The 18,853-nt window shown below is 36.1% G+C and overlaps 1 protein-coding gene across 2 annotated transcripts in view; it reads right to left on the minus strand.

Annotated features, from left to right (window-relative positions):
* The window catches only part of USH2A (usherin), a 388,071-nt gene that overhangs the window by 335,291 nt on the left and 33,927 nt on the right, over nucleotides 1-18,853 (minus strand). For both annotated transcript variants that reach the window (XM_017730037.1, XM_017730036.1), the window contains 6 exons: nucleotides 17,568-17,862; nucleotides 16,082-16,266; nucleotides 12,787-13,008; nucleotides 11,389-11,482; nucleotides 4,365-4,560; nucleotides 3,464-3,594 (listed from right to left, as the gene is read on the minus strand). In XM_017730037.1, the coding sequence (XP_017585526.1) occupies nucleotides 3,464-3,594; nucleotides 4,365-4,560; nucleotides 11,389-11,482; nucleotides 12,787-13,008; nucleotides 16,082-16,266; nucleotides 17,568-17,862 (1,123 nt within the window). The remainder of the gene's footprint in view (nucleotides 1-3,463; nucleotides 3,595-4,364; nucleotides 4,561-11,388; nucleotides 11,483-12,786; nucleotides 13,009-16,081; nucleotides 16,267-17,567; nucleotides 17,863-18,853) is intronic.

Raw genomic sequence — 18,853 nt, forward strand, 5'->3', positions numbered from 1 at the left:
AGCTCACTTTCCCCTCATTTTAGCAATAAGGTTAAAGGCCTTCCATTAAGGGAAATCCAGGATTCAGAATACACACAGTATTTGATAACTTGATTTTTTATGGACTCCACTATGCACAATATTTTTCATTGACACATTTGCACCCTTTACATTCCTTATTCTCTTTGGTATATCTGTTGACTGAAATCCCCTTAATTAACTGCTTTAACCTATGTTCTTCCCCTCGCAACACACATTGCATTTATTTATTTATTGTCAATCACAACAAACGGGTTGAAAACTGTGTAGATGGAAAAATGAAAATGGGAATGCTCATTCTAATTTTAGATAAAAGAATTAACTCAGAAGTGAAAATAGAAATAGAGATACTATTTTTGTTTTGTGTGTATATATATATATATAATTTTTAAAAACCAGTATTTAGGGAGTGTGCAGAAAGGTGAAATCGGAAGTCTGTTCAGATAGTTACTTGGCAGTACTGGAATCTGCTTTCATGTGACTCTTCAGAGAAAACAGTAACTAATATTTTGTTCATTTTCTTGCCTTGGAAAGAGTTTTCTTGCAAGATGAGACAATACAGCTGCCACCTTGACAGAAGGCAATTAAGTCTTTGCAACTCCAAACAATATCCTCTGCAGGTAAAATACAGCTTCCTCACAACAACTAGTGCATGATACATATTTATTTGGACGTTAAGAGTAAATTTTTAAAAATCAGCAAAAGCTGAGTAAAGAAAGATGACTAAATTGACTGAGACCAGGATGTTACTTCCAAAAACTAGGTAAGGGCAATAGCAGCACTTTCAGGTTTGCCTAAAAACAAATGCCCAGAAAAAGAGTGCTCTTTTTCCCCAGCATTATATATGCCTTACTATAATAGAATCATGACAGGACTACCAACTGCCATGCCTGATAGAATATGTAAGCATTTGTAGAGCAGTCTGGGTAAAAAGCAGCACAGGAAAATGAGTAAAGGACTTTAGTATGAGGGCCAGAAGAAATTAATCTCCAGCTAAAGCAAGAATGAGCACATCAGCAGTGTCCTGGTAGAACTTTCTCATGTGTGAATGGTTAGGGAGAAAGGAAGAAGGCAGCCAATTCTTTCACTCATAAAACTCAAGCACCTCGAATAGTTCATCTGGACTTCCTGATTGATTGGAGTATTTCATGACAAATGCTCACAAAGAGGATGCAACCATCTTTTCTAGAATGATTAAACATCAATAACCAGCAAAGTGGACAAATTTTATCAGGCTGTAGCAATTCTCTCTTTTACTCACCAGTCTCAAAGGAAAACCTCACTCTGCAAAAACACCTACTGAATTGCTCATGGAGGCATTGCTACACCACTCTCCTAAAATCCCACTTGCTGCTGTAAAGCCATAAAGTCACAGTTTTGAAGTTTTACTGTGTTAGTTTGAACTTTAAAATACAACTGAAGTTACACAGTGATCTGTAGGTGGACGTGATCTTCAGATGTATGAGAACTGAGAAATGATGCAAGGGAGAAATGCTCCATACCTACATGCATTTCTCACCAAGGGTAGAGTGCAGAAGAGGCATAAAGTTTTCAGTCCAAAAACTGAGATGGGAGCAACTGTTACAGTCAGCTCTTCTACACATCTTGCAAACTATCAGCATGAATAATACTTCATTTGATGAGTAAATGCTCTTTCTGTGTGATTCAACAGATTATTTTGTGATTCAAGGGATAAATTTTGGAACTCTGTACCTCTTGGAACTTAGTGACTAAAGTGGCACTTTGCAAAAAGAAAAAAAGGTTGATGATCTGAAGAAAGTGATGAGTTATGCAGTAAAAGCGTATTCTGCCCCATTTTTGGCAAATTTCCTTGAAAATTATCAATGTGATGTGACAATTAATTTTCATGAGTAGGGTCCTTATTCCTTATGATTCCATCTTCCACAGGTCAAATTTGGAAACACTTCCTCCAATGATGCCTTCCTATTTCATGCAATTCATTTCAGCCTTTAGTCCCCAGCCTTATTAATCTATTCTTTAATGCCTCTCAATCATTTCTCCCTGCTCTGCTTCTACTGCAGCAATTGATGCTTTATTGAGCAATACAGTCTCCCCCATTTTTCCCATTTTATCTCCCTGTCCATACTTTCATAGTCAAGCATTATCAACATTCTTGTATATTTAAGTATAAAGCACTGATTTCTGTAAACTACTGTTCCTCTGATTATTAATCAAAGTTAAAGCTGATTTAGGTTAACATTTCACCACAAATCCTGCATACATAAATTAACATTTGCTTTCATTCCTCCTATGTCTTGAAAAATAGTCCTAACATTGATACCTGTGTTTTGCAAGCTTTTTTTTCCGCTTCGGTGTTACTGGCAGTGTGTTACCTCAGAAGACTGAAAATTATAAAATAATTTCTCTTTGTAATACAGTGGACTATTTTAAAAAACATATTGTGATAAATTTGCATGTCACACAGAATATGTACCAATGCATGAGTCCTATGAGGTGCACTGAGTCAAACTGGGCATGTATCTGTACCACTGTAGAACTGAGGAAAATACAACAGGATCCACAAGAGTTCACTGTTAAATAAAATGCAGGGACAAGAGACATATGACAAAAAAAACTAGAGATGGCTTTACTAATAGAAGTCTTGAAAAAAGAAGAGACAGGAAAAGTGGCAACAAGCTGAAGAAGTTCTATCACATTTACCTGTAGAATAAGTTCTACCTTTAAAATAAATTTCAAAGCAATTATTTCTTCCCTATACATAACAAAATTTAGATTTTGGCAATAGACAGAACATATGTGAATAGAACACAAACCACAATGTATCTTTAGTATATGTTCCAGATTTTAAACACTTTTCCTGCTTTTTTTCCAACATGCATGTTTTAAAAGTTACAGATAGATTAGTTATTGGACTAGACAGCTTGCATGTCAATGAGGTCCATTGGTTTAAAAAGCATAGCTGACGGTGTTCTCTTTTCAGCATCACTTTGTGGGTTTCTTTTCTTTTTAATGGACTTTATAAATTAAAAGGGAGATCAATCCTTGTCTTATTACAGGGAAAAGTAGCTTAATTTTAGTTCAATTTCAGGCTCGGCTTATTGCCTGAATTTTCAAAACCTTTTAGTAACTTCAAGACAATATCAAGACCTTCAAAAACATTCAAAACCTAGATGTTTTAACATTACTGAGTGCAGAGATAGCATCCCAAAACTACTATTCATACAGCATCTTTTATGTCTGTTGCTGATCTAGATGAGTAACTCTTCAGCAGTACATCTCAAATTCCTCTCTGTTTTCTCAGCTTTCAAATGTCTGATGTAAGTCAATTATCATTTTGAAAAGGCTGAACTTAATCATTTTTTAAATAGACTAGTTACCACTTGAATACACTTTGTAAAATCTTATGGCTGTCTACCCAGCTGATTGAAATGTTTTCTCCTTTTTCTCTATTGAGGCTACTTACATTATCACACAGGAGGCTCTTATTTTTGGTGCCTGTTGCATAACAGTCGCAGGGTTTGCAAACATCAATGGCTGAAAGATCTGCACCTGCTTGTCTGTAATGGAAATCCTTGCACAGCTCACAGTTCCTTCCTGCATGAAAGAAAGGTTATGCATTATGGCTTCCAATTCATTAAAATTAGCTGTATAATTCAAAATTAAAGACTATTCCTTTGAGAGAATTCTATAATTTTCAGGACGTCCATTTTAATGCACCTTTCATCTCTACCTGCCAATTTAGTGATCCAGAGCATATGAAACAATGAACCTGTTACAAACTATGTTTTACTCCATTAAACTTCCATCTGTTATATAATACCACACTTATATAAAAGCTGTGCCATGCAAATGCCTATACATTTTTTTTGGAAAAACTGAACCTGAAACTTTTCTTTTTTCTCTTTATTAGATAAAGCCAAGAAAACTGAAGTAGTAGAGATTTTTTTTAAAAAGTATTCAAATATACTACCTACCTTTATTCAATAAACAAGAAACTAAAATTAGAGCAAAATTTGACAACGTTTTTAGATGTTGTCTGTAAAACCGGTCCAGTAAGTCTGTACTTTGGATTTAAATGCCCTAGCACATGTAATGGGAATAGCTTTGAAACTATATGTTTTAATTATTTATTAGAATGTGTTTTGCATTAAAGTTTTTATACAAGATTGGATTAAATTTTACAGTATTTTCCCATGGCTTAAGAACTGACACCACTGTTGTTACTTGACTATCTGAATAGTTTAAAAATACATATACATGAGAATTCATTGGACTGTCAGCCATGGAGCATTACTAATTTCAGCTGACACAAGACTTAGTCAAAAAGGAACTGTAAAATAAACAGTCCGTTCTCTTTGACTTACCAGCTGTGTTGTGCTGACAGTTATCACACACTCCGCCACCGCCTCGGTGGTGTTCCTGAGGAAAAGGATCCATTGCTAAGTCATAGTGGCAGCTTTCTGCATGGCTGTAACACTGACATGGTTTGCAATTATAGGCATGAACTTGGTCACCTGGACGAAAAGGCTTGTCATTGTACAATGGCGAACAGCGATCACACTGAAATAAATCAGAAAGAAAAGAAAATGCTGCTTCTTAGACGTATTTCTTCATCTCACGAGTTTACTATTATAGTCTCTATGTTTGTATTTTTTTCTATGTTTTCCCCAATTTAAATATTAATAATATTGGGTTTAGACAAAAAGTGAGGAAGCACAAAGGGAAATAACAAACCCAACATTTTTAATTATTATTTTAACCTTTTAAAGTAATTTTAAAAACAGAGTAAAACCAAGTAAAGTGGGCAGAAGATCAAAATGTTAAGAATTTAGATATTCAACACGGGCTAACATCCTGAGACTCAGATTTACTCAAACTTTTAAAGATGCAAAATGGTGTTTCCGCTGTGTTTATGGCACAGAAGACATTCACCTAATCCATCCATTTGGATGCATTTTAAACAATGTCTGTTCTTGTAATTTCTAACATTGTAATAGCTGTAGTTTGTACTACTATCATTTGACCTCAAGAGTGAAACAAAAGAAGCAAAATATACTGCAATCATAAGTTCAGTCTTTCAGAAGGAATTTAAATGCTTCAAAATAAGTTGCTTCTGTTAAGCATTTGGGTAACATTTTTTTTTGGGTAACTTCCTTCTTCAGTTTGAGAAGCATGCTCATCTTTCTTCATGGCTGTCATTCCAAGCACAGTTATAATTATTTATTAATGTGTCTATATCACCTATACCCTGAAAACTAGGAAACTGTACCAAAGTTTCTAAACTGTTTCACTCACATCTGGTGCTGGGAAAGCATCAACTGTGTGTAAAATAAACTGAATTAAAAACCATAAGCTTAATATACTCCAAGAATTGCAGACCAGTCACAAATTATAACAAAAGCCACTTGGGAGAGAAAATGAAAGCAGAAGAATTTATCTGTTGAAATTTAGTTTTAATACACGAAATAAAAAGTAAGCAATAAGGCAGCAATAACCAATGGACACTTTTCTAATCTGTTCAAAACAACAGAAAAACACAATATCACCACAGTGAGAAAAAAAAGGAGCTTTCAGGATGAAAATTAGCAGGGTTCCACTTGAGACTGAACTCTGGCCTTTGTTTATCAGAGCAATCGCTGCCTAATCGTGATTATCTCATTTTAAGTGCACTAAGGGCAACACCTTGACTATAACTCTTCACAAGTCACATAGCTCAAACTTATTCAAGTCCTTCCCTGGTTTACATCCGTCTCCCCTCTCTCTCCTCATTGGGAAAAATCAGCATCACACAGCACCCAACAACATGAGACAGGAGGGTTCATTCAGGCATGGCACAACTTGGGAAGCACAACAAAGAAACAAGCTACCAGCCAAGCTATCCAGCTCATGCAGCTTCCTCCTCCCAGCATGTCTATGGAAATATGTCCTCCTTGAAAGGAAAACAGCGCAGGAATAGCTACCAACCTGCCAGCCCTGAGTTTCCATTTGTGCATGGCCAGCCACACGGCAGCTGAAAGCATTCATCATCTCATTTCAGATTTAATCTTGGATCAGTTACTTTTGCACACCTGTGCTTGCACCTATTGTTAAATGACACACAAGCATGAAGGAGTAAGAGAGAAAAAGATGGCATCTGATTACATAGCATGGAGCTTCTATGAAACATCTCTTGTTCTGCGACTTTTAAAACTTTGACAAAACTTTAAAGAATTGTATAATTACTAAGTTTGGAAAAGACATTTAAGATCACCAAGTTCAACTATTAACCTAACACTGCCAGGTTCACCACTAAACCACGTCCCTGAAAGCCACATCTACACACTTTTAAACACTTCCAAGGACAGTGATGCCATCACTTTCCCTGGGTAGCCTGTTCCAATCGCTGACAACCCTGTCAGAGAAGGAATTTTTCCTAATATCCATCGAAATGTTCTCTACTGCAACTTGAGGTTATTTCCTCTTGTTCTATCACTTGCTATCTGGGAGAAGCCATTGACTCCCCCCTACAACCTCCTTCTAAAAGTCTTGGCAAAAAAAGCAGCCATTCAGAAGTTGGCAATGAGTGTGAAACATTTGTTCTTCTAGCAGTTGTCACACCTTCATGCAACAAAAATGAGCACTGGTTCCCCCACCTCACCCTGCTGTTTGTCACACCTTTATTAAATTAAGAATTGCATTTAACTTCCAGACCTCCAGGGCTGAAGTTTCACTTTTGGTAGCATGATGATGGCCTGAGGCCATCTTCAGGCCTTCATTCACCAAATCTAAACTCTGCATTTGTCCAAAGCATAGCAATTGCGATTTGCAAATCGAGAGATTTGGGGTCTGGTTCTTGGCTACCACATGTAAAATGGATAGGTACATTTCCAAAAAAGCACTTGACAAGGTCTAGCAGATTTACAAAGGATGTTAATGCTTAACAAAACCTTTCTCCATAATTGTAAAACCCAGAAACATGTCATTATTCTCAGTTACAGCTAGGCCCTCCAGAAAACATGTTATATATGTGGTTTTCCCTTTGGCCAATAACAAGCATGCCTTCTTGATATACAGTATCTGAACTACTCACCTTTTGTGAAAAGTTTCCTGAGAAAACATCACATGGAGCCAGGTGGCCAAAATACCAAGCTTAACTTGGCCCAATTCATTAGTCTAAAACTACGATTAAAAACTGATTTCCAATAATTCAAGATTTTTTTTACTAAGATTATTATTTTAAAATTTAACTTCAAGATTCCTGAACCCAGCATACTTACAGAAAGATCACCAGTGACTTCAGCCTAAGCCTTTATGCACCAAGTTCATTTTTAGGCCCTAAGAATTCTGGGAACAGTGCCTCTGAAGAAATAGTCAACAAATATCCAAAGAAATACTTCAGAAGGCAACAGTAACAATACTTTAAAACTCGCAGTAAGTCATGATTAACTAGAACCTTCTACTCCAACACTTTTTAAATATCCTGCTGCTTGCCTCTCAAGGGCATCCTTTTTTATATCTATATATTTTATGTGGAATTAATTTCCTTTTTTTCTTTTTGTAACCTATGTAGGAGTTTGCAGCCCACACTCATCAAAGCTCAGTTGCAATAAACAGTGTACATACACACCTACAATACTTATAAATATGCTTCTGTAGTACACATTATCAAAAGTACACTATTTAAAAATCTGATGAAGTGATGCCAAGGTTAGATTGCCACCTTCTCAGGCATTTTGAAATGCTGACTTGTCTTTGAAAAGCTCCATTATATTTAGCACCCACATCCATGCTGCCCTGGAAGTGTTGACTGTAATGGGGTAGCTAATCATATACAATTTTTTCCTACCTACCAGATCCTCTTCTGTATCCAACCACTATGCTTTTACTCCATTTCATTTCCTTAGCCAAATAAATATGGCTTCTAGGGTATACCTATTTTGGCATAGACTGCTCTAAAGATAGTCTTAATTTCCTCATGGCTTTCACCAGCACCCTCACTACAGCATTTGACTATCTACCAAGACTACATGTGAACTACCTCTGTCTCTTGTGAACTCCCCAAAGATCAAAGAGCTTTTAAACTTAAAAGTCAGGTTTTACTAGGGGAAGAAAAAAAACAACCCACCAAAATTAGAACATTCTAAGTAACTCCAAGGGACCAAGAAGGACAGAATAGAAAAGAAAGGTGTCTTAGGGACTCCATCCCAAAGGCTCCATGTACCAAAAAGTGCAATTTTTGCTGGCTTGCTTGTTTCTACAAGCGAGAACTCTTTTTTATTGAGTATAATGTGGTTAATATTTACAGCTCCTCACGTACTATTTGTGATTGATTCCAACATCTAACATGATACAGATTGACCTTTAACTAAGGTTTACATAGATTCCTTCTGTAACAACATAAAAAGTCTTATTTATTCAATTCTTGATAAATCAACATATGCCATACCCAGTTTCCAGACCTCAAATGTTTAAGACCATTATTTGCATGGAAAACTCTGAAGACCTGAAGTTTTTACTGCATCCAGTCAATCTCTCACTTCCATTCATATCTTCTCAAGCATTTATCAGAGTTGTTTTATTTATTTAAAATTCTATTTTCTATTATGATTTCTATAATTATTCCTGTACATTTCACCATTACCTCTCTCTAGTAAGTTCTATATGATCGATTTAAAAGAGGCTCTGAGGTTGCAATGTAAGGCTGACCTTGCTTGACTGTCTTGTTCTTTTATGTGCTGTTTGCAGCTTTTCATGTGACAGCTTGGAAAGTTTTTGAACATATTTTTATGTTCAAGTCTACAAATTAATCTTTGCATATAGATGTTAACAAAATCTGGACTCCACTCTCGGTCCCTCAGTTTCCATTTGCAAAAGGCAGAGCTATTTCCCAAAGTTGGACCCAAGGCATTTACAGAATCATTTGTAAATGAAGAAGCTGAACATTTTTTTTCATAAAATGAAAGACAAGCTTTGTGAGGATTAATTTCCTCTTTTTTCATAATCTTGCCCCTCAACATCTGCAAATAATTCTTAAGCAACCCCTTCTTCCCATCATCTCAGATTTCATAGCAACATATTTCATCATCATTCCTCACCAAAATGGAACTTAGGGAAAAAAAAAAAAAATCCATTTGGTATGTCAAATTTTTATAACATAGTGATGCAAGTACCTAGACTAAGATTACTATTTGTAACAGTTATGCAAACTTTTCATTTCTGTGCTTTGCTGCACAGCAGCTAGCCAGATTGTATATGCCAGATAAATTCAAGATGGTAATTTTAGCTGTATTAAGTGTAAATGGGACAAAAACATACTCTGCCATATGTAAAAAGCTTTTCAAGGATCTCTGATTTCTGGTCCAAGATACTCAAAAACCCACCCTAAAGTGAAAAACTTTCTTATAGCTCCTCAGTTCTGGTGACTTACTCACAGCTAGCACAGAACTGACATTAAAAAAAGGCTGCTTGCTGATACTGCTCTTTCTTCTCAAAATATTTTCCTTTTCTCTACCAAAAAAGTTATAGTTGGAACCTTGCTTCATCAAAGGCTGACTTAAAGCAAAAAAATTATATAAATAAATAATTTTATTTTTACAATTCCTAATTCACTAGGGTGGGAGCCAAAGAAACAGGTCTAAATCTATAAGACAGAGTTTTATCAGTGCCAATGATAGTCAAAAATCAGGATGGATTTTGGTTTTGCTGTTAAGTGCTAGCCCTACCAAAAAAAAAAAAAAAATCAAAATATTTAAGCTGTTTGGATTCCATGTAAATCTTTGATAAAATTCAAAGTATTTAGTTATATATTTCCAAATACTAATTCTATTACTACTGCTACTTTATTTCATATTTAATAGATACTGACACTGTTATTAAAGAATGAGAAAAATAATTAAACAGCAACCTTATTGTACTCTGAATTGATACAGTTAATTCAAGCACCTCAGTTATAGTTACAATGCCTATATGCCAAATCAAAGATGTGACACTCAGTGGAACAACACATTAACATTGACAGGAAATATCTGATAAGGCAGATACATCATTAAAATGTATTTGGTTTGTTTTCACAAGGTAGCGTAAGTCTTGCAAGAGTGCTTGGTGAACTTCCAGATCTTATTAAATATTTATAATTAATCCTTACAAAGTAACATTTCACAATGTGTGTTCTAATTAAAGGGACACTGTCAGCTTGAATTTTTTTTTCTAATTTGACCCATCTAAAAACTCAAAATTTCTGTTCAAGTCCCATTTAGACTGTAGATCCTTTTCCTTAAGAAGCGAGAAAACTTAGATCCCCTATGAAATTTTACAAAGATCTTTCACATGATCATAAGCACTATATCAAATACTCTGAGGTTACTTCTCCTCACTCTGTTCCAGCAAGCACAGACTGCTTGGGGGTTTTTTTGATATGTGATTAGTCTCTCGTTTGCTACTGCTGTTGCTATTCCACATAACGCCTTCTTAATTTTTAGAAAGGCTATTTCCAAAAGGCATAAACATAGCAAGGAATATAACATGTACTCACAATGGAAACCTAACATTCAGTGAGATTGAGGGACTCATTCCTTTAACGTAGCTCACTCCTTCTTAACCTCAACTTCTTTTCCTTTTTTTTTTTTTTTTTTTTTTTATAAATAATTAATCTAGGGAATCTTTTCTTTGAGCAAGTTCTTTCTACTCACACATCATGGTTCTGCTTTTGTTAAGTTGTATGTGAACAGCTTCCAAGAAAACCAAAGTCCGCATGAAACAAGTGCAAACTGGTACCATTATCTTGAGCTTCCCTCTACATATTTATCTAGAATACCATGACTTATAGTAATCAACCCCATTTTGGTTCTTCCATGGCCAGGAATTATTAAACTGTTAGGGGAAAAAAAAGGAAAAGTATGATTTTGCATTTATGCTGCTTTGGATTGCATTATGGACCACTTGAACTGTCTCCTTTCAAATGAAACTAAATTGGAAGCTGAACTCCAGGACTTTGCCTACTCCATTCTAACTACTGAATGGGTCTGGAGTCTATAGGAGCAAACTAAAACTACCATGGAGTAGTACCTTATTTCTACAGGACTCTTGCTAGTTGCTACAGCAGGCAGAGACAATCTTTACTAGATGCTCACAGTCTAATCTCAGGTTTGCATCTAAAGTTTGAAAGTGGCATAATCTCTAACAAGAAATCAAACCCCTGAACACAACACTCCTAATGGTCTGTGGTGGAATGGCTTTTGGTGAGAATGGAGAGTGGAATATATCTGTTTCATTAATTGATGCAAATCTGCTACAGAAAGCTTCCCTATAAAAGACAAGGCTACACACACATATACATACTCCTTCCCAGGACTAAAATCCCAGTGTTGAGGCTGTTCATAGGTGGCACAGATAGACAAAGCAGAGACTCACATTATTTCCTTCTGTGTAGCTTTCCTTGACACATAGGCACCTGTATGGTTTCATAGCTGTGTCACAATCATCAGCATGGCCATGGCAATTACACCTGAAAGAACAATAGGTAGTGTCTAAAGTTCAAACATGAAAAAACATCTTTCCAACAATAGATTACACAGTCAAAAAGTCAATTTTGTGTATTACATAGTCTGGTTCTTTATTAAGAACAAATAAATGTCACCAGAATGTTCTTAAGTGAAGTAAACTACAAAAGACTACTTCACTCAATATATTTTTAAGCATCAACAATTGCTTTTCAAGAAAATAAAAATGAACATGTAGTAGGAGCTACTCTTGCCTTATATGATATGTAATGAAAACTGTATTTCAATAAGTAACATCAATATGTAAAATTTTATTAAATAAATTATAATTATTCATCAGTATTAAGACTTCCAGTTCATCTCTAGTTTTTCAAGAAATCTTAACCATATCAGGAATAATTTTGCATTTTAACCCATTTTATCTCAGTTAAAATGTCCATTTCTTAATAAAATAAAATCTGTGTAGAGTCTTAATTAATAGCCAATAACCATACCACTCTACCTGAAGGGCTGCTCTTCTGGAGGCATGGCATAGCTCTGCAAACTTCAGCTGAAATTATTTTACTGTTATATTGTCACTGAGATAAAGTTCTTTTAGTAAATGCATTATCATAATACATCTAAAACAATAATCAAAATATATTAATAACACAGAAAATTTTACGGTAAACATGACTTCTAACAGGGTGCTTTCTCTCAAAATGAGAACTACCAAAATAATTTCAGGAATAATAATACTTACAAATCTGCACCATATGCTTCTTAGAAACTATTTCATTGCCAAATTTGCATATTATTTACAGGGCATAATTAGTCCTTTCACAAGACAGCACACTTATCATATACAATAAAGTTGTCAGTCACAGATAATACAACAGTTTTACTGACAGCTACCCAATTTTGAAAGGAAAACTCCAACTAAAACAAAGAATGAGCTCTGCATTGACTGTTAAAATTGCCATGTCTGAGAATCTATAGCTTGGAAGAGTTACTAAAGTAAAGCAGAAGCCATCATTTCAATCATAAGCCTTTGCTTAGAGGCATTGGTAATTCTAAGGAAAGGATTGCTTTTGACAGATTTGTGTAATAAGTATAATTAATTGTAAAATAACATGTGAGCAAACGTTTTTAAAAAACAGTACACCAGTCATTTCCAACTGGATACACTACTTCAGACCAACTTCCTTTCTCAATCATACATGTAAAAGCAAAACAAGTTGATCAAATTTTAGGCAGGTCCTTACACGCTGTGCACAGCTGTAATAGCCACAGGCAGTGCTAGGTATGGGAAGAGTCATGGAACACTTACCTTCCACTGACTGTAACTTCATTAACTCCATAGTACCTATGCCTAAAATTGACCCAAGGTTCAGTAGTGTGATACTGGCCGTGGAGATGAATCCTCAATTGCGTAGCTTTTACAAATTCTTGGAGAGATGGAGTATTATAAAAATCATTGTAACCAGGTCGGTGATTTGGTTCCGGGGTAAGAACACTGAAAGTTAGATTACCACGAGAATAAGGTGTAAAGCTGTTTAAATAGAGAGGAAAACAAATTAAAATCAAAATACTACATATTTTACAGATTCTGTCTTTTACACCCTGTTTCTCAGAGAGAGTCTCAGCTGTCCATGGTGGTTTCATGCTTTCTGGGTAAAAATTCTTATCTCAGTGGATTCCCAGTCATCAGAGCTCAAGAAGGGGAAAAGAATGTCCTCTATATGTCTGTTTTGCCCTAAACTACCATGCTCCTCTCCAAACCTAAAGTTTCCAATTAAAAAAGTAAAGCCTTTAGCAGGCAACTTCAAAATATGATTAAAGTGTGACTGATACAGTGACATCTGCACACATTTTCAAAAAGTTTAACCCACTGTCCTTGAGAAATATGAACTAGGCTTGAATCACATAAGGAAATCATTCATTCACAATAACACAATAATTAATAGGCTCACATTGTTAGTAATATACCTGCTAAACACACATAAAAAACATACAGAAACAATTGCTATATTTTGAATTCCAGAGTCACAGGACCATATCATCTCACTTGATGAGCTAGCAGAGTTAGAAACACATGCCACCTTCCAGAAAGTGAAGTGCAAGGTAATTTAATGGAAAGCAGAAAGATTGAGAGTAAAGCTGCCTATTTAAGCCCAGGAAGGGGAAGGACAATCCTGAGAATTCAAGTAAAGCTGAGTAAACAAGTAAATATAAACTGCACATTTGCACAATTTGGTATGAATCACATCATGTTGGTCTATGTGCTGGGCAGAGTTTAGCCTCTGGAAGAGAGAAGAATGTCTGCTTATTTGCACATCTACATGGGATCATTAAAAATAGGTATCCCCACGTTATCACCTGGCACCTGACATGCAACATTCAAAAAATGTCACTTCAAAATATGCCAGTTTTTGAAAGATGAGATTTCTAGTTAGGCTAGGTCTGCTGAGACACGCTCTTCTGTCTTCATGAAGGATCTTTGAATTTCCTGTGCTCCTAATCCAGGTCAGTGCTTCACAAAAATCTCAGTGGAATATATCTGTAAGTTTCTCTGGATGATTATGTCTTCTCTTCCCCTCCACAGAAATTTAAATACAGTATTTTTCTTCCATGATGTATAGAACTGCAACGGAAATGTTTAGACAGGTACAAATGGGAGATAAACAACACCATGTTGGTATGGAAGCATCAGAAGGAACAGCAGAAACACTGTAAGGCTGATGGCAACTAGATAAGCAGGTCATCAAGATTTTAGAGCATCTACATGCAGTCTCTCAGGAAACCAGGAAAACAAAGGAGATTCTAAAATAAGGGTCAGCCAATATTCAGACTAAGCAAAGATTCAAGCCTCTGACAGGGGGATAAAAGACAGTGAGCAACTCCTAACTTACATAGGTGGTACAGGATGGAGAAACAAAAACCTTAATCACTTTCATTTCCTAAAGGACACAAAAAAGAGTCCATTCAGTACTAGCATCTGGTCACCAAAACAAGAACCATCAGGTTACGGTAAGGATTTCAAAGCCAAGGTCATTTGCCTTCCATGTAAACCCAGGGAATCCTGGACAGGCCACCAGAACACAAGGGCACTGGTGTCTAAATCCTGGACAGACAATCTGGACATGTCTTGGCAGTTACAAGTTTGTGGGTATGAGAGAAAGAGAGAGAAACAAGTTTTGTTTTACAATAAAATCCTCCAGGGAACTCTGTTACACTGCTGACATAAATTTGGAGCATTGTTTCCACAGTAACTCCTCTTTGAGCACACAGAATTTTCACCAATATGTCTTATCATTTAAAGCTTTCCAAACATCAGCTGTACCCAAAAATAACTCATTTGTATCACTTCCTATCATCATTTACATTCTAACTGATGGTGAGAAACTGTGCTGCTTAGAAAACATTCATGGAAACAGTTCTTACTTCACTCCTCAGTTCTTTTTAAAAATTATACAAATACATATTTTTGGGGTGAAAGTGGTATTACACCCCACTTGGGTTATTTTATCCAAAAACATTTGTCTTAAGATATTTCCCTTCTCCTCTACCCTCTGGTCCATGTATCAGCAATAAAGCTCAGAGTCCTTTGCTGAAAAGTAGTGTAACTCAAATGACCATATGCTCCTCTCCTCAGAATTCTGAATTCCTGGAGAACAGACAAAGCTGCTGACACTTGAGAAGTCTTAGAAAGGTAGCAAAAGGGGAAAAAAACCCCAAAAAAGCTAAATGCCTACAGCACCTGGTAATGTACTTTCTCACTGATTTCCAGCCAAGTACTAAACAAGCCTAATACTGACCGGCATCTGAACTCAGGCAAGAGAGAATGTATTTGAATAGATGTAGTGGTATAGATTCAATTCTATATATATGTGTGTGTACATACATGCATGTGTGTTTAAAATGATAACATAGTAACTATTATACATGTTATACACTAGATTTATGAAATGTTTATATTATAAAGCTTTAAATTTTCATATGATTAATTGAGAGTAAATGGGCTTGCAACATACTTCTAAAAGGCACTAATCCTTCTTGCCCCTCTTCCACAGTTTTATATTGGTTCTTGCTTAGAAAGATGAGAAAGCTTCAAGATACCATTTTCAACCCATTTCTTACATGTCTTGAATGAACACTAGCAGGGTTGAACAACTGGCTTTTGTACTTCAGTTTGGCCTCTTTCCTAAGCTTCAGAACAAGTTGCACTCCCAGAGATCAGAAGGCAGACTTTCACATTCACTAGGCAGTTTGAAACAATGTTGTATCAGCACCTTCCTCCACTCATCCTCTCAATGTTCTGTAATTCTACTGACAATAGCCATCAAAACACTAACACGTAAAATTTCAAAACTCTACCTCAAAAACAACAGAGGAATCAATTGTGTCACACTCATAAATGAGTAAAATCTGATAAAAATGACAGAAGACTTTTTGGCAAGCTTGAGTCAAAAGGTCATGTTTAGGATCTTTTATATACTCAGCAGTCCATAAAAAATGAGTGTACCAAATTAAAAGATTCTATCTCATTGGGACATAGAAATGAATTGTGTCAGGATGTTACCTGTTCAAAGTATCTGTATTATGCAGATAATACCCACTCATACCTATGCATCTGAAGACAGTTGACAGAGTCTGGTTTTTCCAAAGATCCATTGTCCTCCATTCCAAAAATACTGCAATTTCTAGCAAAATACTGCCAGTCTTCCCATTTTAGATCATCTCTTTTTTTTCTTTCAATTCTTACTGCTTCAGGGTGTGGGCTAAAGAACTGCAGTATAATATAGAATACCTACAAGAAGATAACAAATTTATGGAGTGATATTAATGGTTAAGTCGTAAAACAAGGAGAATATCAACTTCTTTTTCATGTAACTATACAGTCTGCTTTACCACTCCCAGACAGAAGCAGCCATATTTCACCCCACATATTCCCAACTAAAGCCGAGAAGAACCTTTTTTGTTGAACAAGCTCTTTGATCTCTCAGACACTATCACACAACTACCGACCTGTTGCATCAGAACTTCACTTTATCTCGAAGACCATTTGAAAATGCACTACACAGTCAGGTCCACAATTTGTTACAGCAACATTATTTAGGTAAAAATGAAAGTTGTAACTTTGTGCTGCCAAACATTTGACGAGTTGTTTGTCTGATAACAGGTAATTTTTTTTTTGAATTCTCCATATTTCTAGCTCAGAATCTCATCAAATACCTGTGTTGTTTCAAAGAGCGTTTCAAAGAGCATTTCCCTCAGCATACTACTTAAGCAGAAATGTGTGTATTAAATAAGCAAAAGCCAAGAATTTCACATACATTTAAAATAATTTTTAACTAAAGGATTAATTTTTACATATGTAGCCAAAGCCTGTCATCATATTCTTTCCCTTCTCACCATTAATATAAAAAAAAAAAAGGCCAGCAAGAATACACAGAAATTTGGTGAATTCCCTGTTGTGAATGCAGCTCCACTACTGGTATGTCCCTCCTTCCAAGACATCCTGACACTCTTCAACAGCCTAGTGGAGTGCTAGATGCAATACAGCCTCTTCAGTAACCATGCCTGCCTATCATTGCAGGATAGGCAATGTATTGCCTTCCGTATTCCTTGGGAGGCTAATTGGCCACCTCCGGAACACCTACAAACAGAAGCACCCTCTAATACGTCAGTGTGCTTTCGATACATTAAATTTCATTTGTCTGCAGTCAGTTTTCTACCAGCATGTACAAAACAAGCACCTCGAGTTTTAAAAGAAATTAAAATTAAAGTTGAAATTTACAAAAGTGGAGTTTAAAGACAACTATCAGTTTCTAAGTATTGGTGCCTTCACACAGGATATCTACTCTTGTATACCTATTCCAGATCACTGCTCGTTACAACAGGCACATTGAAAGAGAATGCCACAAACCATAATGCATCCCGTTGCCTTCTGCACTGTTATATGCCAATAAAGGAAACTTTCTTCCTGGTCCTCTAAGGATAACATTTTAAAGCATAAGGTTTGAATTTCTTCAAAATTGCAATGCAATGTTTACAAAAATCTTTTCTTAGTTTTGATTTAATAAATGGCAAACGTCATCTTCTCATTACCTGATACTGTCCATTTTGTAAATCTATTGTGATTGAAACACCACGATCCAGGCTTGCAGTATTAGCAAACACAGATGAAATCCAGGTGGTCCCAATGTCATTATCATTGATGTAGTAGAGAGGATGGGCTTCTGCATCCAGCCTCAGCACCCTGTCATTAGTTGTATCATCTGCACCATTAGGGATGCAGTACCTCTGTATCAAAGGGTGTACCCGGGGATGACTTCCAGGACAGCGGCATTCAGACTGGGTATGAAGATGAGGGAATTTTCCAGAGAATACTTCCAAAATGTCTCTGTCACAGCACAAATAATAATTGCATACATGACAAAAAGAACAAATGTTACTTTGTGCATCTAGGCTCATAGATTAAACAAAATTCAGTTTAGATTATAGTAGAAGCCCTAAACTCCTGAGTTAAGCTCATAAAAATGGGGCAATTAACCAGGAACGAAGCCCCCCTCAGGGTCTCTACATTACCAGCGGTAGAGCAGCAGGCACCTTCAGAAAATATCTGTGAAGAACCTCTCAGGAGCTTCTTTCATTGCTCCACACACATGGAGTTCTTCAGACACAGGGCACTGAGGGAAATGAGTTCTTTGGTGGGGTGTCTAAAGTTAGATAGGATGAATCCAGCCATTGATGCAAGGAGAAAAACTCTTAACATTTTATTGCAACATCATGTCTGACTCCAATCAGCAGTCTGGATCCTGTTCTTAAACACACCATAGTATCAATATACTGCCTATAACTACAGTAAAGTTCAATTTTTGCACTCAAATCCTCCGAAAAGACCAGCTTGAACAATACTATATTGTACCTTAGAAAACCTGGATAGAAATATTTTCACTTTTAACTAATTTTAATAAAAATGCCCACTTTTTTAACTGCAATCAACCTAGTCATGCCAAATCATTGAGATACTTCAGTTCCCTCTGACATCAACAACTGAAATAGATACAAAGGTATGTAGGCAGGCAAGCAAGCAGATATGAATGACATGGATAGTTCTTTATCTGCTCACCTCTGGTGTAAAGGAAGGATTCTGTGAGTCTAGAAGATACTGAATTTTTATATTTAAATCTTATTACCTTTCCCATTTTCCTACTTTATCAGTAAGAACATAATTTTGTGTGCTTATTAAGCAAATAAATACTTGCTAGCTGCCACTACAACTTCCACAGAACCCAGAGTCAGGATCTTTTACACAGCCAGAGCCTCATTGATTGGCATGCAGGCAAGACTTTCCTTCCCAGTTTATCCCAGACAAACATTTTGGACCAAGT

Source organism: Corvus brachyrhynchos, unplaced genomic scaffold (assembly GCF_000691975.1).
Source record: "Corvus brachyrhynchos isolate BGI_N302 unplaced genomic scaffold, ASM69197v1 scaffold101, whole genome shotgun sequence".
In the NCBI taxonomy this organism is placed as follows: domain Eukaryota; kingdom Metazoa; phylum Chordata; class Aves; order Passeriformes; family Corvidae; genus Corvus; species Corvus brachyrhynchos.